We start from the raw sequence: 22,180 nt of genomic DNA, 5'->3' as shown, positions 1-22,180 counted from the left end.
TTTAAAATCCGAACGGTATAGAGATAATTTTGCACGGAAAACATAAGTAGTTCTGCCATTATTTGGAAGACGAAACTGAATCCAAAAACAGAGCAATGAAAATAGATGCTTACTTTTTACTGATAAGAACTCACAAACCAAATTTCAATGATAACACCAACCCATTCACGAAAAGGGAATGTAGACTCCACTTTATTTACCCAAACACAGACATGTCAACCTTACAGACAAGCAAACGTAGAGAGAGTATCATATAATTAGAACGTTAACAAAAAAAACCCTTGCAAGTTTTAACTCTTAACCGGAAATGTCAATGGATTTGACATCAGGTTTCTTCACTTCCACCTTAGGAACAGTGACTGTGAGGACCCCATTCTCCATGGAAGCCTTAACTTGATCCATCTTCACATTCTCCGGCAGCCTAAACCTCCTCGAGAACTTCCCACTGCTCCTCTCCACGCGGTGCCAGGTGTCGTTCTTGTCTTCCTTTTCAATCTTCCTCTCACCACTGATTTGAAGCATCCTGTCATCTTCAACCTCAACTTTCACTTCCTCTTTCTTAAGCCCCGGAAGATCAGCCTTAAAGACGTGAGCTTCAGGGGTCTCCTTCCAGTCGATGCGGGTGTTCACAAAAGAAGAAGTTTCCGGTGAACGTGTCGCGAGTGATGAAGGGAAAGGGAAGTCCTTGAATGGATCCCAAACGTCGAGAGAGAAAGGATCGAAGACGCTGCTCCTTCTGTTGCCAAAGAAACTTGGGATCATCGCCATTTCTCTTGCAATTTCGAAACAAGGTTAGAAACAACACACAAGAACTGAGCAAATGAAAACCTTAAAAGTTTTTGCGAATTGTTCAGAGAATACAAATCTACCTTCCTGGTGTTGAGTAACTAGGATATGTTGGGTATTTATAAAAAAACCTGAAGATGAATCTAGTATTTTCCCCAACTTTCCATTTTTGTCTATATATTTCACGAGCGTCACAGAATTCTCTTGAATTATCCAGATTCTACCGCTATTCAAATTGGGCCCAAGTCCAATTTCTTAGCTTAGATTAAATATATAAAGGTGTTCGGGTAAAGTATACAAATAATTTTTTAATTATATGATATTATTTTATTAAATTTTTTATTATTAAATATTATAAAATGATCTGTTAATTAGAAGAAATTATTTTGTTAAATTTTTTAATTATTAGAAGTTACAAAATAATCTTATTATTTTTTATATATTTCAAACTCATTATTTTCTGTTAAATAACTATTATATCTCAATTAATAAGTTAAAGTTTAGTTTAGAACGCCGTCAAATTATTTTAATAAAAAAATAAATTTAAAATATATGAATAATTGAAATATTGTTTTTTATTTTTAATAATTAAAAAATTCAAGAAAGCAACTATATATATAATTAGGGATAATTTTATAATTTTTTCATGAATTTTTTTTGTACCAACATCCCCTTCTTAAGGCCATCGAATTTTCGCTGCTTGTAAAAGGAATATTCAGCCATCTCCAAATCAGTCAACTCCCTTCTAAGCATCTTCTCGCAAACAAAACCATTCAAAACCCCACCAGTGAGATTCAAAAGCTGTTGTCTTTCAAGCTGCCCTCTTTTTGCTTAACCTTCTTAGAGATTTCAGCAAAATGCACTCTATTTAGCACCTTAAACTCGCCCTTATGCCTCTTCAATTTAAGGAAGAGAGTCTCCATCGGATTCCGACTCAGAGACAAGGACTGGCACAAGTCACTAACAATCTACTTGAAATTCGGATGCGAGGCCGTGAAGTTGAAGAACTTGAAAGGCGTAGGCTTATTGGTCGATAAATCCTTGTCCAACCAAACTAAAGCAGGACACACCCGAAACTAAGAACTTAATATGTGAGGCTGGAAAAACAGTCAGCCAATTTATGTTAACCATAACACTATCCAGCTTTCGGGTCAAAAAACCATCAGATTGGAGATTAGACCAAGTGAAAGTCGGTCCTATATAAGGGTGATCTTCCAAACCTAATATCTAAATCCACTCTCGGCGTCTATCCGCTTCTGATAAGTTCAATCGTTTCAATATCTTTCTATCTGTTCTTTGTTTGGCTTTATTTTCTTTGGAATTGATTGATTTTTGGATCTTCTAAATCCGGGCTTGAGAGAGAAGAGATAAAGAATATAGAGAAAAAGAGGGTAAAATGGCGCATAAAGTAGATCATGAGTACGATTACCTTTTCAAGATTGTGTTGATCGGAGAGTCTGGAGTTGGGAAATCAAATATTCTCTCTAGGTTCACTAGAAACGAGTTTTGTTTGGAATCTAAATCCACTATCGGCGTCGAGTTCGCTACTAGAACCCTCCAGGTTTTTCATCTTTTCATTCGACTCATCTTTTAATCATTTTCATGTATGTTTCTTAGTTTCATTTCTTTTATTCCTCTAAAAATGATTTGTTTTACGAAAATTCTGTTCACCTTTGATGTTTTGAGGTGTGTGTATACTTCTGATCTGATTTAGTTCCGGAAATTTTTGCATGTTTAAGTTGATTGTTATTAGTGAATAGAAAGTCATCTTAATAGATACTGTCTGACGAATCCGATTGCCGTCTCTACTCTCTCTTCCTATTATTGTAACTTGGTATTTTTCATTTTGAATGATTTGTACTAAGGTCAGAGAAAAGGTTACTGGATAGTGGTGATTGCCGAAGGTGATTTAAGTTGTACCTTGGAAGTTCATTCTGAATGATTTGTAGTAATTTAAGAGAAAAGATTACTGGATAGTGATGATCATCAAATGTAATTTAAGTTGTACTTTTACACTGAAAGCCTGAAATCAAATGGTTGAGTCAAGGATTGTCGCGTTTTTGTTTTTAGGAACTGATTGCATGTAAGATGTGTTTGGAAGTTGATCAATTTAAGGTGTTCTTTAGATCACTCTTTGGATTTGCTTGGCGGTATGAAGGATGGAAATTTTGTTAATCAAATTGTTATGATTCATAACAGATTCTCCATCCTTTAAAGTTAATATATTATCAAAGTAACAAATATTGTATTTAATGAAGTGGTTGTCGACTTTAATCACCATTTCAAATATATTGGGTTAGATACTACATCTAGTAAGCTTAAATGGTGCCCTCTCTTGCAAAATCTTGGATTAGCAAAGCAACCTCAGCCGGAAGGACGAGAAGGTTTTTTTATTAGTGAGAAAACATCTTGTCTGCTATCTTTCTTTGTCTCCATTATTGTACTCATCCAAGTGATTCTTATGCTGTTTTATTCTCATTTGTAATAATAGGAAGTTGGTGTAGATATATATTATGGTCATGACATAATTGAGCATTTGGCTCTGAAAACCACAACAGTTTCTTGTGTTTTCCAGCCTGTCATATTAGATTCATTAGAACCTTCTTTGGGTTCTTTGTTAATTAGCAAGCATGGTGATGTAGTGTAGTAATTGATTGATGGTTCATATGTTGCTATTGTTTTCCTTTATACAGGTCGATGGAAAGACTGTTAAGGCACAGATTTGGGATACGGTAGGTCAGGAGAGATAAAGAGCTATCACTAGTGCTTACTACAGAGGAGCTGTTGGTGCAATTCTGATATATGACATAGCGAAGAGGCAAACCTTTGATAATGTTCAAAGGTGGCTTCGCGAATTGAGGGACCATGCAGATTCTAACATTGTTATCATGCTGGCTGGAAATAAATCTGATTTGAATCATCTCAGAGCTGTTTCTGAGGAGGATGGTCGTGCTAAGGCCCAGAGGGAAATCATTCTTTTCTCGAGACGTCGGCACTGGAAGCAACCAACATTGAAAAGGCATTCCATGCTATATTGAATGACATCCACCATATCTTAAGCAAAAAGGCGTTGGCAGCGCAGGAAGCAGCAGCTAGTACCGCAATTCCCGGCCAAGGAACTACCATTAACATCAAAGATACATCGGGAAACATAAGAAAGGATGCTATTCTACTGAAAAAGGGTGACTGACATATTTGAGAAGGTAAAAAAAATATTTTCTAGGAAGTAGACCGTTAATTGTTTTTTGTCAATTTTTGGCTTTGAGAGACGCTTTTAGAATACATATTCATTTACTTAATTGTGATAAGAAAGCTTGTGATGTTTTGGACAACCACACAGTTGTTAGTAGCAATAGAATGGAAAGGCCTGGTTTTACCTTGCACTTGTTCTCAACATGTGCTCTCTGAAAAATGGTGACTTGGAATTATAGGTGGGAAGTTGATATTAGAAGTAAAGAACCCTGAGTGGTCAGGAATTCGAATCCTGACGTTTGCGAATGGAGCAAACTGGGTTGGAAGAGTTGCCCTCGCCTCTGCAATACCCGATCTGGATTAGTCGGTCAATATATCAGATACTAGTGATTAATTAAAAAAATCGAATTTGAAATTCAAACATAGAATATAAAATGATCAGAGATGATAATCAAAATGAGTGGTAATCAATGGAATGTCTACCACTAAACTTTTAGATTTTTTAATAAAGTATGCCAAATTTAATGGAACAAAACATATTTTAAAGATCACACCTTAATTAGATAAGATCAAACAAAGCTTTGCTATATTCACTCAAAATATTGTTTGATTGTTGTCAATGCCGTTTTTAATTGGATGGCTTAGATTCATTTTATGGTTTAATTAGTTATTTGTTTGCCAGTTAAATTGCCATAAAATATTACCAAACATTTTTCAAAACAAATTTGCGATTAGTGTATTGAAATTATATACAATTACAAAGCAAAATTAATTAATTTATATGATTATATTCTATACTTGGTTGGCATTAATAAATAATAAATCGGCCAAATATGAAGTTACTAAAAGAACTTCAACAAACTAACGATAACAAAAGAAGAGAGGGGTCTTTTCGAAATTTTATCATAAATAAAAACTGCTTTTAGTTTTACCTGAGGCCTAACGAAGTGCGGATTTATGGACTCCGACGAAAATATTTTCGAACATATAAAATTTTAGGCTTCTCCGCCACATCGGAGTTTCAGTCAGTCAGCCACTCGCCGCCGCCCTTATTTTAATTTATTTTTTGCATATATTGTATTAGCAGTAAAAAGGCATTAATTAAGAAAGAAAAGCCAGGCGTCCGACTCTTTCCTTTTCTAAGAATTCCTAAAACAAAATCAAAATTCAGGAGAGAAGAGTAGGGAATTTGGAAATTTTGTTGTTATTGGAGATTTTTTTTTATCATTATTATTTTCCCCAAATTATGGGATCTGTTTCAATGGAACCTGCGGTTTTGGATGATATAATACATCGCTTATTGGATTTAAAACAAACGGGGTCAGGGAAGCAGGTGCAGCTGTTGGAAGGTGAGATCCGTCAGCTTTGCACTGTTGCAAGAGAAATCTTTCTTCAACAGCCTAATCTTCTTGAACTTGAAGCTCCCATCAAGGTCTGTGGTGCGCCTTTATTTAATTATTGTTGTCTTTTTCAGTTGAAAAATCGTGAAAATTGATGGTTTGGGTCTATGTATGTTTAATGTTAGGGTTGGGATATTCTGAATTTTTAATGTGTGAGGCAAAAGTTAAAAACTTATACGAAACGTTCCTCCTTTTATATGGAAATTTGATTAGATTAGGGAAAAGTTTAAAAGATTTCGGGGGAAATGTTTTCTTAGCTTTTCGAACGATTATGTTTGTCCATCGGGCTGCATTGAGGATATACTTGATATCTTTGCTTGAATTGTATTAATCCAGAATTGATGTTCTGGGTGCTGTTCTTGGTATGATTGGTTCTTATCCAGATTTTTTTTCTCTTAATATGAGGTAAGATGGAAGTATGGGCTCAATTTTAGCTTAGAATAAGGTTGAAAACGGGGTTGAGTACGTAGTTTCTTAGCTATTGATCAACTCTGTGACACATAACTGCATATGATCTGAATTTGATGACAGATTGAAGGTGTGAATTGTAACCGCTTTTTATGAATCGTTTAGATTTTCGTAGGATTTTAATGCTACAGGTGGGGTGGGGTCTGTCGTTAGCTACAGTTTAAATACAAGAATGTTTTAGACTGGCTGAGTTGCTTCCTTATATCCTGGTAACTTGAGGAGGCTTTGGGTTGTTTCTGCATAGTATGGATGGGGAAACCAGATTATTTATGTTAATCATCAATGAATGCTCTAAATATTATTGATTGTTGAAAGTGGAAACTATTTTTTAGTATGCTTTCACATGATGAACGAATAGAGGATCATGAAAACGATAAACCACATAAAGAAGAAAGGAGATCTATCATTTATTGAAGCCTCCTTCATTTTAAATATCCATTTTAATTTTTAAGGTCTTAGTGTTTGTTATTCTCTTTGAATTCATTTAAAATGTAACTTCCTTTAAGTATTGAAAACTGATGAAGTAATATTTGTTTGGTACTAGGTTGTTCCAATTATGCATAGATAAAGAAACTCAAAAGAAATGTTGGAATTCACATTCATTTCATGTGGAAGTCACAACTACATTGAAATACTATAGTGGAGAATTCACATTCTATTTTGAATATTAATTCTGGAAATCTGGCTTCCTAAGTTTGACAATTGGCCTAAACTTTTTGAAAGAAATTTGAGTAGTCTACGATCTTTTGTTTTCTTTTTCCAGGTGACATTCATGGGCAGTACTCTGATCTTCTGAGGCTTTTTGAATATGGGGGTTTCCCCCCTAATGCTAATTATTTATTCCTGGGGGACTACGTTGATCGTGGCAAGCAGAGTCTAGAAACAATATGCCTTTTGCTTGCCTTTAAGATCAAATATCCTGAGAACTTTTTTCTTTTGAGAGGGAATCATGAATGTGCTTCTATTAACCGGATTTATGGCTTTTATGATGAATGCAAACGAAGGTTCAATGTAAGACTTTGGAAGTTTACCGAGTGTTTTAATTGTCTTCCAGTGGCTGCTGTAATAGATGACAAGATATGTGCATGCATGGCGGCCTTTCCCCGATTTAACACATTTGGATCAAGTTAGGAGTTTAACGTCCAACTGATGTTCCCGATTCTGGTCTGCTTTGCGATTTACTTTGGTCAGATCCCGGTAGTGGCATAAAAGGCTGGGGTATGAGTGATCGAGGGGTGTCATTTACTTTTGGCCCAGATAGAGTCTCTGAGTTCTTAATGAAAAATGACATGGACCTTGTTTGCCGTGCCCATCAGGTTAGGGAAATTTGCTCCGTTCTTCTTTATGTGTGTGGATTGTGTAAGCAAAGCAACGAACCATGATGCTTCTCTTTCAGGTTGTTGAAGATGGATACGAGTTCTTTTCTGACAGACAGCTTGTGACAATATTTTCCGCTCCCAATTATTGTGGCGAATTTGATAATGCTGGTGCAATGATGAGCGTGATGAAAGCCTAACGTGCTCTTTCCAAATTCTTAAGCCTGCAGATAAAAAGTCCAGTCTCGTTTGAGGGACACTACTGCTGTCTCTGTTCCTGCATTGAACAGACGATGTAAGTTTCATCTCACTTTTATTAAAAAGTGTATCATGTAATTCTACCCACAAATATTTTTCACATTGATCGTCCAGTTGACATATACATGTTTGCAGACTGTGCGCTTTGATTTGTTATCTTTAGCCACCATTTCTTTATGCATTTACATTGTTTATAAGATTTTTCCATGTATTTGACCTTCTGAGATTCTCATTTGAGAACCTAATCAGTGTTTTGTTTGTTGACTCTGACACATCTGCTGCAGTTTTGGTTGTGATTTGAGGAAGAAATGTTCAAAGTTTAGGATGCTGGTGATGATATTGCAGGTCCTTGAAGATAATGTCATAATGAAATATTAAAGGGGTACAGGCTATCTGTTTAAAGCTATTTTATAACCATATGAAATCAAAAAGATAAAACATGGTTGACAATGAATTCGACCAGTGAAATCCTTTGGCATTTTTGTTTCATTTTCAATATTTTCTTCTTTTCATTGGAAAGGGAGCAAAATTGGAGGAACTGATGCTGATTTGGGGGGACGGAAGAAGCTAAAACGTTGAAAAAGATTGTCAACTATTTCATGTCTTTGATTGTACTTAAAAAAAATTCTACGATTCAATTTTGTATTCAAATAAGCCTTTATTTTCATTGAAATGCTTTTTTTTTTTCAAGATGTGTCTCGTTATTTTCATTGAAATGTTATTTTTTTGTTAAAGGGTATATGTTGATGTCATTACGGGTCCGATTTAGTTGTTTTATTAAAAAATTAAAAAATATTATAATACAAAAATGTTACCAGAACTAGGGATGGGCATGGGTCGAGTTTGGGTCCCGACCCGAAAAATATATACCTTTTACCCGATCCGAATCCAATCGAATTTTTGATATAAAATTCGACCTGATTCCACACGAAATAATAAAAAATATTATTTTTATTCAATAAAAACAATGATTTAATTGAAAAAAATAATATATAGAGGGATATTATTGTAATTATTCCTAAATATATGTAAGGTTGTAACACCCCCAACCCGTACCCGACCCGGATATGAGTCAGAGATACTACATTGACTTTAAAACACAACTCTTAACAAATAATAGCAAAATATTTGAACTTATATTAAGAAAATACGATAATATACATATTGTAATATAAGTTTACCAAAATATTCATAGCATACACAACTTAACCCTTTAATTACATGCCAACTGCCATTTACATAACAAAATGACCTACTGATTAAGTTGCTTCTGATCTGATGGTTGCAGGAGTAATGTTGTCAAGTTGCTTCACCTGTCTCGTCTATTTTCTCAGATCCTACGTGTGAAACACTCACACGCTAAGTCATCGACTTAGTGAGGCAATAATAATAACAAGGCAATGTAATGAAAATGTCATGATCATATGAAATAAGATGCAAACATGTACTTAATCAATGTAGTCTACATCATCAATATCCATACCTGTAAGCGTATGACTTTAACATTCATGAATTTGTATTAATAAGTTTATTGGCCCATGATAGCATATTGAGAACCTAAGGTATCTGAGTAATATGAGGTTGTGCACTATGCTGTCACCACAGCTCGTATAAATGCACCGAAGTGCCGCGTAGAATTGCACCGTAGTGCCATATAATGATGTCCATAAGGACCACATAGAATTCCTTAAGAATCATATACATATACTAGGGATCAGTATGTGTCTTTCCAAGACTTCACACATGTTCCAAAGAAATACATATATCCCGAAGGACCGCGTAGACCCTCTACCCTTGGCATGCCAACTATACCTATAGTTCTCATCTACATAACATGGGCTTTACATTTCACGTAGTCTATATCGCGTAGACATGTAAATTCTTACCTTTTCACATAGCTCATAACTTTTCCCACATATTCATGTCATATAATGCATTTTATATGAACTCATGTCATGTCTCATAATACAGAATATGCTCATGTACCAAGATATAAAATCTAGACTTATCACAAGTCTAAAATGGAGTATATTTATATAATTATGCTATGCATATGCACTCACCTATATTTCTTTGCCTTTTCCTCGATCGATCCTACTTGTAGATTGTTCCCGAACTCGTGTAGGCTCGGTATCTACATAAACATAATTTCCAAGATGATTATCAGATGTCTATGTCTTGAAATTAATCTTTAATAGCTTACCAATTTAAGGAATTAATAGTTTAGTCTTTCTTTCTTTTCTCTTTTCTTTTTTTTTATACATGGGGGAATCGGTTCCCCCCTGGGGGTATCGATTCCCCTCTAGCATTCTAGAAATTTATATTCGTTGAGGGGGTATCGGTTCCCCTTGAATGGGTACCGATTCCCCTAGCCCAGAAATCCTATTTTGAGCTCGGAAATCATCTCATTTCAGCTCAAACATACATATTTCACTCTCTTTAATACTCTTAGCTTTCATACACTTACTTAAACTAATTATTATCCATTCAATACCTCTAAACTAAAAAAAACTAATCATCCATATAGAATTGAAGAATCTTACTCAAATTCCAACTTGTTCTAATTTCAATTCTATTACCTCATACTTCTTAATTAACTTATTGACAAGTCAAAAATCTTATTCAAACTTCAAAAACTCATCCATATCAAAATTTCATCTAAAAACTCATTTTCCAAATCTATCTCTAAAACACTTATCTTGTTGTCTTAATGTCATATAAGCTTTCCTTTAGCTTATATAACATCCAAACTTCAATTTCCAAGCTAAAAATCAAAGAAACTACCAAGGTTCAGATTCTTACCTTTACTTGCAAGCTTCACGGTTGGAGAAGGAAGAGAAGAAGAGAAAAGTCTGGAATGCTTATCTCAAATGCCCACGTGATTTATAATATCACCCTAAGGAATATTTAATTATTTCATTTACTCAATTACTCTTTTGCCCTCTTAATTCTCCTTCTTTATAATTCAATCCTACACCAAATAACTCAAATAGATCATTAAACTCTTCCATCATTTTACTTAAATCACCAAATGTTGAAACTTTGCAAATTAATCACTAACCCGGCATGGAGGATGTTACAAATCTCTCCCCCTTAAGAAAATTCGTCCTCGAATTTTCATTGCACGAACAAATGAGGGTATTGATGTTGCATATCTTCTTCACGCTCCCACGTTGCTTCTTCTACTTTGTGATTTCTCCACAACACTTTGACCAAAGGAGTAGTCTTGTTCCTCAATTGCTTAACTTCATGTGCTAAAATTTGAATCGGTTCTTCCTCATAAGTCATATCCGGTTGTACCTCGATCTCTTCTGGATTTACGATATGGGAAGGATCAGATCTATATCTTCGAAGCATTGAAACGTGAAAGACATCATGTATATTTTCCATCTCAGGTGGTAAAGTTAGCTGATATGCTACATGTCCTACTCTCTTTACAATCTCATATGGTCCAATAAACCGAGGACTCAATTTTCCTTTTCGACCAAATCTCAACACCTTCTTCCATGGAGACACTTTTAAAAACACTTTATCTCCAACTTGAAATTCAATTTCTTTCCTTTTTAGATCTGCATATGATTTCTGTCTGTCTGCTGCAGCTTTGAGATTACTCTGAATTATCTGGACCTTTTCTTCTACTTCCTGAATCAACTCAGGACCAAGCACTTCTTTATCTTTGAGCTCATACCAGTTCAAAGGCGTACGACATTTCCTTCCATAAAGAGCTTCATAGGGAGCCATTTTAATACTCGACTGATAACTATTGTTGTAAGCGAACTCTGCCAGCGGTAAATACTTTTCCCATGATCCTTTAAATTCCATTACGCATGCTCAACATATCTTCCAATATCTGAATAGTTCTCTCTGATTGCCCATCAGTCTGAGGATGAAAAGCCGTACTAAAGTTTAAACGAGTTCCCAACGCTTCATGCAAAGATTTCCAGAATCTATAAGTGAATCGAGGGTCTCGATCAGAGACTATGGAAACAGGTACTCCATGCAATCTAATAACTTCTCTAATATACAGCTCTGCATACTTTTCCATAGAGAAATCCGTTCTAACCGGAAGAAAATGCGCTGACTTAGTTAATCGATCAACAATTACCCAGATTGATTCTCTTTTGTTCGGAGTCAAGGGTAACCCCGAAACAAAATCCATCGTAACATTTTCCCATTTCCATTGAGGAATGAAAAGCGGTTGCAATAATCCTGATGGAACTTGATGCTCGGCTTTGACTTGTTAACATATCAAACACTTAGACACAAATTCGGTGATGCTTCGCTTCATCCCTGACCACCAAAATCGATCCTTCAAATCCATATACATCTTGGTTCCACCCGGGTGCATCGTTAACAGACTGCAATGAGCCTCTGATAAAATTTCTTTCTTCAAGACGTCATTGTCGGGTATTACAATTCTTCCTTTACAATATAGATTTCCATCTGACTTAATCTCAAAGTCTTTAATCTCTTTGTTCTTTACTTGTTCAATTCTTTTCAAACACATTTCATCTTTACTTTGCAATTCTCCTATTCGTTCCAACTATGCTGGTTTAAGGGTTAATTCTGCACAAAGACCACCATCTCCCGTTAAAGATAATCTTGCATCCATAGCTCGTAAAGCTGCAAACGTCTTTCTACTCAGAGCATCTGCTACCATATTAGCCTTTCCGGGATGATAGTCAATTATCACATCATAATCCTTTAAGAACTCTACCCATCTACGTTGCCTCAAATTCAATTCTTTTTGAGTCATCAGGTACTTCAGGCTCTTATGATCCGTATATAAGTAACAACGCTCCCCATAAAGATAATGACGCCAAATCCTGAGAGTGAATACTACAGCAGCCATTTCTAAATCATGAGTGGGGTAATTCCTTTCATGTGGTTTCAACTGTCTCGATGCGTACGCTACCACCTTTTCTTCTTGCATTAATACACACCCCAACCCGTTATGGGATGCGTCACTGTATACTACAAAATTCTTGCCAGATTCCGGTTGAACCAATATCGGAGTTTCTGTCAGAATTCTCTTTAAAGTTTCGAAACTTTCTAGACATTCAGAAGTCCAAACAAATGGTACATTCTTTCTCATTAGCTTTGTTAGAGGCAGCACAATCATCGAAAAATTCTTAACGAATCTTCGATAGTAACCAGCAAGTCCAAGAAAACTCCGAACTTCAGACACATTCTTAGGAACTTCCCAATCCATTATAGCTTTAACCTTCTGAGGGTCTACTCTAATCCCAACTGCCGAGATCACATGCCCTAAGAAAATTACTTCGTCTAGCCAAAATTCACATTTAGACAATTTCGCATAGAGATTTTTATCCCTGAGAATTTGCAAAACTAGCCTCAAATGTGTGCTGTGCTCTTCAATGGACTTCGAGTAAACCAGTATGTCATCAATGAAGACAACAACAAACTGGTCCAGATAGGGCTGAAAAATCCTGTTCATGAGATCCATGAAAGCAGCAGGTGTATTCGTTACTCCGAATGGCATTACGATGAATTCATAATGACCATATCTCGTTCTGAAAGCTGTCTTCGGAATATCTTTCTCCTGGATCTTCAATTGATGATAACCTGAACGTAGATCGATCTTCGAAAATACCGAAGCTCCTTTTAGTTGATCAAACAAGTCATCAATGCGCGGAAGTGGATACTTGTTCTTAATGGTCACCTTATTAAGCTGTCGATAATCAATACAGAGACGCATTGATCCATCCTTCTTCTTAACAATAACACCGGAGCTCCCAAGGTGACACACTTGGTCGAATAAATCCTTTTTCTAACAAATCTCGCAATTGATTCTTTAACTCTTGCAATTCTTTCGGAGCCATCCGATAAGGTGCCATTGCAATTGGAGCGGTTCCTGGCATTACTTCAATTTGAAATTCTACCTCTCTATCCGGAGGTAATCCTGGCAATTCAGCAGGAAAAACATCAGGGAACTCTCGAACTATTGAAATTTCCTCTAACCTTTTCTCTTGAGCTCTTGAATCAATCACATTTGCAAGAAAACCCTGACATCCTTGTAGCAATAATTTCTTGGCAGAAATCACTGATATTACCCTTGCTAAAGGATTACACATTTCACTGATCACATTAACTTCTATTCCTTCTGGACTCTTCAGGGTTACCTTTTTCAATCTACAGTCGACATTCCCATAATAATGAAACAACCAATCCATTCCCAGAATCACTTCAAACTCGTCAAAGGGTAATTCCATCAGATTAGCAGGGAATTCAATTCCCTGAACCTTTATGGGACACCCCTTACAGACTTTGTCCACCTGAGTACTATGCCCTAACGGATTAGTTACTATCATTACATTACTCGTAGCTTCTATAGGAATCCTCAACTCCTTTACTAACTTACTTGTAATATAAGAATAATTAGAACCCGGATCAATCAGCACCAATACTAATTTATCATACAACTGAAAAGTACCTGCTATAATATCAGGGTCATCAAGGTCTTCACTTGTCTTTAGATTGTATACCGAGCAGTGGATCGAACTTCAGGTTGAGCAGAGAATTCAGACGGGTTCCTTCCTCTGCCTCTTCCTCGTCCTCTTTGTGAGGAAGAACCAACTCTTCCAGATGGTGCAGGCTCACCAACAATCAATGGACAATATCGGATAAAATGTCCGGCATCTCCGCATCGAAAACAAGACCCAACAGCCATACGACAAGCCCCATAATGGTTTTTCCCACAGTGTTGACACTGTCTCCCTTGACTCGGAGTAGATCTCCCAGCACCAGATTCCACTGACTGCGTCTGTCTAGGTCTTGCCTGACTTGCTCCCCTAGCAGACGATGCAACTGATTCTGATCTAGTTTGTGAACGAAATCCCGAGTCTCTTCCCCTTTTTGTTGGTACTGAGCTAGAAGAAGTAGTCATCCTCTTTGATGTCTGAACTCTTGAGTCCCCAAATCTTTCATTCTGAGCCCTTTCAAGAGCTTTTGCACGATTGATCACCTCCTGGAACGAGGACAAATTTAATACTATCAACATTTCTTTAAGTCTAGGGCGCAAGCCCTCCACGAACCATTCGCAAGCATCTTTTTCAGTAGGCACAAGCTCAACTGTAAACCTGCTCAGCTTATTAAACTCACATTTGTACTCATATACAGAGCGGCTCATCTGCTTCAAATTCATAAACTCCTGCTTCATTTGTCGGATAAACTGATCTCCAATATACTTGTTTTTAAATTCTTCTAAAAACAAAGACCAAGTCAACTGGTCGGTTGACATCCTCATGGTGATGTTCGTCCACCATATCCTCACCTGACCCCTCAATAAAGACACAGCTCCATCTAATTTCTCCACTTCGGAACATTGGAGACCATCTAACATGATTTTCAAATCATTCAACCAAAGATCCGCTGACACTGGACCTTCCTCAGCTTCTCCCTTAAATTCGGGAGCTCCTAAACCTCTCAACTCTTTTGCTACATTAATTCTTTGAGTTAGTGGAGCAGAAGGTTGAAGACGCGTCAGAATAGCGTCTAACGTTCTGAAGAACGTATCTTGATCTTGCACAGGCACTCATTGAGATGCCTGTTCTTCACCTTGCCTGGCTAGGGCAGGTGAATTACTGCTTTCAGCATGCCTATCTTCTCCCGCTTCACTTCGGGAGCTATTATGTCCGTACATCTAATAAGAATAAACACATTGTTCTATTAGCAAAACAACATACTCATACTATACCAGATCAGAAGTTCTCATTATTTGTTGGCATGTATTCCATTTAAAGACTCTATAGACTCTGGTTTATGCCTAGAATCGGCTAAACCATAGCTCTGATACCATTAAATGTAACACCCCCAACCCGTACCCGACCCGGATATGAGTCAGAGATACTACATTGACTTTAAAACACAACTCTTAACAAATAATAGCAAAATATTTGAACTTATATTAAGAAAATACGATAATATACATATTGTAATATAAGTTTACCAAAATATTCAGAGCATACACAACTTAACCCTTTAATTACATGCCAACTGCCATTTACATAACAAAATGACCTACTGATTAAGTTGCTTCTGGTATGATGGTTGCAGGAGTAATGTTGTCAAGCTGCTTCACCTGTCTCGTCTATTTTCTCGGATCCTACGTGTGAAACACTCACACGCTAAGTCATCGACTTAGTGAGGCAATAATAATAACAAGGCAATGTAATGAAAATGTCATGATCATATGAAATAAGATGCAAACATGTACTTAATCAATGTAGTCTACATCATCAATATCCATACCTGTAAGCGTATGACTTTAACATTCATGAATTTGTATTAATAAGTTTATTGGCCCATGATAGCATATTGAGAACCTAAGGTATCTGAGTAATGTGAGGTTGTGCACTATGTTGTCACCACAGCTCGTATAAATGCACCGAAGTGCCGCGTAGAATTGCACCGTAGTGCCATATAATGATGTCCATAAGGACCACATAGAATTCCTTAAGAATCATATACATATACTAGGGATCAAGTATGTGTCTTTCCAAGACTTCACACATGTTCCAAAGAATATACATATATCCCGAAGGACCGCGTAGACCCTCTACCCTGGCATGCCAACTATACCTATAGTTCTCATCTACATAACATGGGCTTTACATTTCACGTAGTCTATATCGCGTAGACATGTAAATTCTTACCTTTTCACATAGCTCATAACTTTTCCCACATATTCATGTCATATAATGCATTTTATATGAACTCATGTCATGTCTCATAATACATAATATGCTCATGTACCAAGATATAAAATCTAGACTTATCACAAGTCTAAAATGGAGTATATTTCTATAATTATGCTATGCATATGCACTCACCTATATTCTTTGCCTTTTCCTCGATCGATCCTATTGTAGATTGTTCCCGAACTCGTGTAGGCTCGGTATCTACATAAACATAATTTCCAAGATGATTATCAGATGTCTATGTCTTGAAATTAATCTTTAATAGCTTACCAATTTAAGGAATTAATAGTTTAGTCTTTCTTTCTTTTCTCTTTTTTTTTTTATACATGGGGGAATCGGTTTCCCCCCTGGGGGTATCGATTCCCCTCTAGCATTCTGGAAATTCATATTCGTTGAGGGGGTATCGGTTCCCCTTGAATGGGTACCGATTCCCCTAGCCCAGAAATCCTATTTTGAGCTCGGAAATCATCTCATTTCAGCTCAAACATACATATTTCACTCTCTTTAATACTCTTAGCTTTCATACACTTACTTAAACTAATTATTATACATTCAATACCTCTAAACTAAAAAAAACTAATCATCCATATAGAATTGAAGAATCTTACTCAAATTCCAACTTGTTCTAATTTCAATTCTATTACCTCATACTTCTTAATTAACTTATTGACAAGTCAAAAATCTTATTCAAACTTCAAAAACTCATCCATATCAAAATTTCATCTAAAAACTCATTTTCCAAATCTATCTCTAAAACACTTATCTTGTTGTCTTAATGTCATATAAGCTTTCCTTTAGCTTATATAACATCCAAACTTCAATTTCCAAGCTAAAAATCAAAGAAACTACCAAGGTTCAGATTCTTACCTTTACTTGCAAGCTTCACGGTTGGAGAAGGAAGAGAAGAAGAGAAAAGTCTGGAATGCTTATCTCAAATGCCCACGTGATTTATAATATCACCCTAAGGAATATTTAATTATTTCATTTACTCAATTACTCTTTTGCCCTCTTAATTCTCCTTCTTTATAATTCAAGCCTACACCAAATAACTCAAATAGATCATTAAACTCTTCCATCATTTTACTTAAATCACCAAATGTTGAAACTTTGCAAATTAATCACTAACCCGGCATGGAGGATGTTACAAAGGTAAAATTATATTTTTTTCGGGTTGAGTCGATAGGATATTTTCACCATAAACCCGAATTCGACCCGACCCGAACATCGCCTATAAAAAACTTACCCGACTTGAACCCGATTTTTTTTTTTTAAAAAATATGACCAGATTGGGTCAGGTCGGGTCGGAACCCGTCGGCATCGGATCTCACGCCCATCCCTAACCAGAACAGTATTTATTATTATTTCAAAATATAATTTTCAGTTTTTATGTTTTCAAATTGAATCCACATCTATTGATGTGGCATTAACAACCTCAATTCAACCAATATCTTAACATAAATACAAACGGATACAATGGGTTGAATAGATTTTTGTGAACAATAGATTTAAATACCTTAATTTAAATTTAAATGATTTTTAAACATCACTTATGGTATCCAAAAATAGATCCATGTAGCGAAATAAGAAAATTTAAGCACTAACGGGGGGAAAAGGGTCAAATGCCGTTGTTTCTGGAATCTGAATGAAAAGTTTGGTAGGGTTAGATCCATACACTTAAACAAGTAGCTCTGTTAATGGCAATACTCTTATGATAATGAGTTAAGCCAATCAAGTAAAACAAGCGCAACTCTCTTATACAAGTTTTCTTAGAGCTAGATGAACGTGTATCTTTTAATCAAGGCAAAAAAAACCATAAACTAGTACAAGGGCATTGGACCCCAATAATTAAGAGTTTTAAAAAAGGAAAATGGCGAAAGACAACTCATTCCCTGTTTGTATCTTGACAGTACTTGTCAGACAAGGAACCCAAAGCTAAATGAACAAATGATTGGGTCCTTTGCCACTTCTTGCAGCCATGAAATTCATAAGCTTTTGTTTTTGTGTCCCAGAATCAAAGAACGAAGAAGCCAAGCGAGAAGATTCAGATGCTTCTTTTAACAACAACAAATCCCATGGAAGTGGGAAAAAGGCATGAGATGTCGATAATAATGAGCATGGGGTTGTCACGTTGATTCCATCGTAAGCTCTCTTTCATATTGAATGTAATTTTTTAATAATAAAAAAAAGTAATGATAATAAAAATGTAACAGAAAAAGGTTTATCCATAAATAAAGTGAGAAATAAACTACAATACATTAGAATAATGGAATATTAAACATATTTGAAATATTTAAAAAATTATATAAATATCAACAATTTCTATAACATATAGTTAAAATCTCTCAGTCAATACACACTAAGAGCAAAATCTTTCTCCTCTATATAAAAAACTGTACAAACAATACATGGGGCGAAGCCGGGCAAAAAATTAGAGCTAACAGTGAATTTTAATTTTTAGAGGGACCAAAGAGTAATATCTACTTATTGTTTTTAAAATTTTGAAGGATCCTTACGGTTATTTTATCACTTCTCGAGTCTCTCCCATTTTCACTAGCAAGTGGGAATGTAGAGATGTTTGTGCTTGGTAGGTTCGTTTTTATACAAGCATATGGGTTAATTATATACATATGTCAAGATTAGTTCAGAATTGGGGTATGGGAACTCTTTCATATGACCCTAAACATGAAACTACATTGTTTTGAAAAATATTTATTGTTCTCTAGCATCTTTAAAGACATTTTGCAATCATCTTCTATTCGCTCACTGCACTCTAATCTCTTGTCCAATCAGACTTGGAAAGAGCTCATTAAATGTAGAGAAAATAACCAACCCTTTCCTTCAGGTTTCACTCCCGATGAACCAAAATCACGTGAATAGGGGGGAGAAAAACACTGAATTTTCTTTTTATTTTCCTTTTTTAGTAAGAAAAACAGTGAAATTTCAAACGACCATTACGTGGCTCTCCTTAGATCCACCACGACTACGCTAACATTGTCCGTACTATGCCTAGCCAACGCCAGCTTTGTCAACAGCATGGACGCGTCAGCGCAGGCCTTATCCGAGATCTCTCCTCCCATCACTGACCCTCCAACCGCCTCCCCTTCCACTCTTCCCGCCGACAACAGCAGGGCGTTTAAATCACAGTTTCCCCCCCTTAAACACATGCGCGTCACCCTGCATGCAGTATCATTCGACACGACGTCCCATAAACCGTCACTAGCCAGAATTAAAAATTCGTCCTCCGCCGTCCGCTCAGCAACCGTAACCTCCGGCTCACAAATCACGTACGGTTTCAAGTAGTTATCACCTGTGGTGTAGACAATGCTTCAAGTGAGCAGGGTCGGATTTTAAAAGAGAATGAAAGCCTACTTTAGTGTTCTAAATTTTACCTATGGCTCTGGACATAGCGAGGACTCCCAGAACTCGAGGACCATCCCAGAAAATGACCCGACCTCCCGCTTCTTCGATCCGGTTCAGCTCATCCGGGCGATCTGGCTGTTTACATGCAAGAGAGAAAAATGAGCTTTATTTAGTTATTTATCATGGTACAATAAAAGATACTCCCAATTCAAAATATTTTTTTTCTTCAAAATTTAGTTGTTGAAACAGCCGGAAAAAATCCCACCATCGGATTCAGATTATCTTGTTCCCGCATGATAAGCATAGAGGACGGTGCACTTAATACATGCTCTACATAAAGCTGCTCCGCTGCCTAGAGATTAGATGGAATAAAAACCATTTTCCAAGAAAATCTTATTTCTTAAAGCAATTTGTTTGGCTAACTAGAAATATGGTGAAAGCCAAGAAACATTTTCTTGCAGAATTTCTTAAGTTCTAAGCTGCTAACTACCGTGCGAGTTAACCTTGTGATCAGACGATAAAGGAACAGGCTTTCCGTTACGACACAAAACAGCTCTCGAATCACCACAGTTGGCAAGAACTACTTTATCAGGCGTTAGGATAGCGACAACGGCAGTAGATCCAACGGCATCACACTCGGGAGACTGTAACTCGCATCGGCAATTAGCGCCATCCATGCTCTCGTTCCAGTTTATCACTTCCTTATCCATGCGCATGAAGCTACGTTCCATTGCTCCTTTCCATTCCTTCTCACTGGCCAGCTCCAGCTCTTCTTTCACCAGCTCGTGTAACCGCTCTTTGCACCTCATTGCCACCTTACAACCAAGACCGCCAAACGATACTCAATTTTATCTTAAAAGAAAGAAACATTTGATTATTTTAAAATTTTAAGGTTCCTACGTGAGAGCAACCGTGACCGTCATAGACTCCAAAATAGTGGAAGCCACTGCCGGCGTAGTCCTGGCCTTGGCGGTGGAAAGACGGACAAATTGCGACGGCGTCTTCCATGTCTCTTCTCCTTCCACAAACCGAAGCGACGCCAAACTTAGGATGCAAATCGGAATCGGTCACAGCATTCAGTAGCGAGGGACTCGAGTGACTTTTAATTATCGTTCCGTTCGTTTCCGATCTTCCATTTGTAGGTTTAACCGTTCGTTTTTTCCTCTCCTCATTGGAAGCAGGAATTCCATTAGCGTTTTCACAGTCTAGAAAAAATGATGTCGCGTAAGCTTGCATCTTCTTGCGTTTCCTGCTGTTTTCAGCTTCCGATGCAGCCACGTCCACGATTTTAATTCGTCTAAGCTCCATTCGACGTCTCCTTGCTGCGCGTGAACTCGACTCGTACAGTATTGTTGCTTCCCCTTCGCTCGCCACACTGCAACAGATCTCCGCCATAAGAATAACTAAGACCACATCATCATTGATGTCAAAACAATCAAATTTTATTCCTTAATACTCTTCTTTCTATTTTTCAAAAACGAAATCAACGTAAAAATGAATACGAAAAATGAAATGTTCCGATATATTCACAGAGAAGCATTTAAATTAAACAGAAGAAGCTTTCGGTTCAGAAAGAAGCTGTTTCTTTGGGCTGCCACTGCCAGACTGCCCGATGTATTCTCGGGCAGACCAGAAAACAGGCAGTACTCTAATTTGGAAAGGAGCTCATCTCCACCGCTGATCTCACATCCGTATCCACCACGTGTTCCCCTAATCCAATCACATCTCAACAGCGCTCTACAAAGCAACTTCCTTGCCTGACACGCATGTGGTCCTACCCCAAACACTTTTTTATTTTCTTCTTCCTTCAAATATATTTTTTTGGTTAATCACGCGAGTATGTAGAATAAATTACTATTATTCTAACTCAATTTATTTTATTCATAATTATTAAAGAACAATTAATTTTATTTAAATTACCTAATATCTCATCTCACTAAATTATTTTATTGATCAATTTTAACTTTTTTAGAGATATGAAAAGAAAATAAAAAAATGTTTATTTTTAATAAATTGGAGATGCTATCCACGTGTCCCCATCGTGAATTACGAGATTGAGCATGATTTTTTATCTCTCTCTCAAAATTCCAATTTTATTCCAGTAACGGCGTCGTGGCCCAATCAAATTCATTCACGTACCAGTTGCTGATTTTGACTTATGGGTCCCAGTGTCCATATTTGACGCCTAAAATCTTTTGGGTCCTTAAATAGAACACGTGTTTATACCCGACCCGGATTTTGAAAAGAATTCCCTGGGAAATGACCCTTTACCTTACACAAGTTTCAAAAGTAGAAGCATATTTTCAAGTAGGCAGGCGGCAGCAACAAAATCACAGAAGCTGGATTCTGCAGGAAACGTGGGAAACGATGATTGGACAACGTGTTATGCGAAGAGGAAAGTAAGGTAGAGCGGGGACCACAAGTGAGGGAGAAACCCTTTGGAGAGGGGTACACGCGTAAAATGATACAACCGAAGTGAGTTGCAGTTTGAGTTGCCAAGTGATTGTTGGGGGGTGTGGAAAAAAATTAGGTAAATAGCGAGCCGGTTTAACTAGAGTTGAGTTAAATAGAAGCAAGAGTAGGATTGTTGGGTTTGGTTTGGTTTCATGGCTTTAACGTCTTGTTTGGAATTCAAAGTTGAAACTCCACAAGCACTTTCTTCAAGGGATGCAAAAAATAC

At 36.8% G+C, this 22,180-nt stretch overlaps 2 protein-coding genes and 2 pseudogenes across 2 annotated transcripts; 2 read left to right on the top strand and 2 right to left on the bottom strand.

Moving 5' to 3' along the window:
* Nucleotides 1-133: 133 nt before the first annotated feature.
* On the bottom strand, nucleotides 134-772 carry LOC120148332 (17.3 kDa class I heat shock protein). Its single transcript, XM_039161487.1, has one exon. The coding sequence runs from the start codon at nucleotides 766-768 to the stop codon at nucleotides 298-300; it is 471 nt and encodes a 156-aa protein (XP_039017418.1). The 5' UTR covers nucleotides 769-772; the 3' UTR covers nucleotides 134-297.
* Nucleotides 773-1,513: 741 nt separating this feature from the next.
* On the top strand, nucleotides 1,514-4,150 carry LOC120148330 (annotated as a pseudogene).
* A 797-nt stretch (nucleotides 4,151-4,947) lies between these two features.
* On the top strand, nucleotides 4,948-7,903 carry LOC120148267 (annotated as a pseudogene).
* A 10,930-nt stretch (nucleotides 7,904-18,833) lies between these two features.
* LOC120148414 (probable protein phosphatase 2C 24) lies at nucleotides 18,834-21,032 on the bottom strand. Its single transcript, XM_039161540.1, has 4 exons — nucleotides 20,401-21,032; nucleotides 20,004-20,315; nucleotides 19,530-19,635; nucleotides 18,834-19,447 (listed from the first exon to the last, which is right to left on the bottom strand). The coding sequence occupies exons 1-4, from the start codon at nucleotides 20,893-20,895 to the stop codon at nucleotides 19,092-19,094; spliced, it is 1,269 nt and encodes a 422-aa protein (XP_039017471.1). The 5' UTR covers nucleotides 20,896-21,032; the 3' UTR covers nucleotides 18,834-19,091.
* Nucleotides 21,033-22,180: the final 1,148 nt, after the last annotated feature.

This window comes from Hibiscus syriacus, unplaced genomic scaffold (assembly GCF_006381635.1).
Source record: "Hibiscus syriacus cultivar Baekdansim isolate YM2019G1 unplaced genomic scaffold, ASM638163v2 tig00110956_pilon, whole genome shotgun sequence".
In the NCBI taxonomy this organism is placed as follows: Eukaryota; Viridiplantae; Streptophyta; class Magnoliopsida; order Malvales; family Malvaceae; genus Hibiscus; species Hibiscus syriacus.
Note: the sequence above shows the minus strand (reverse complement) of the source record. Positions and strands in the feature narration are given on the sequence as shown.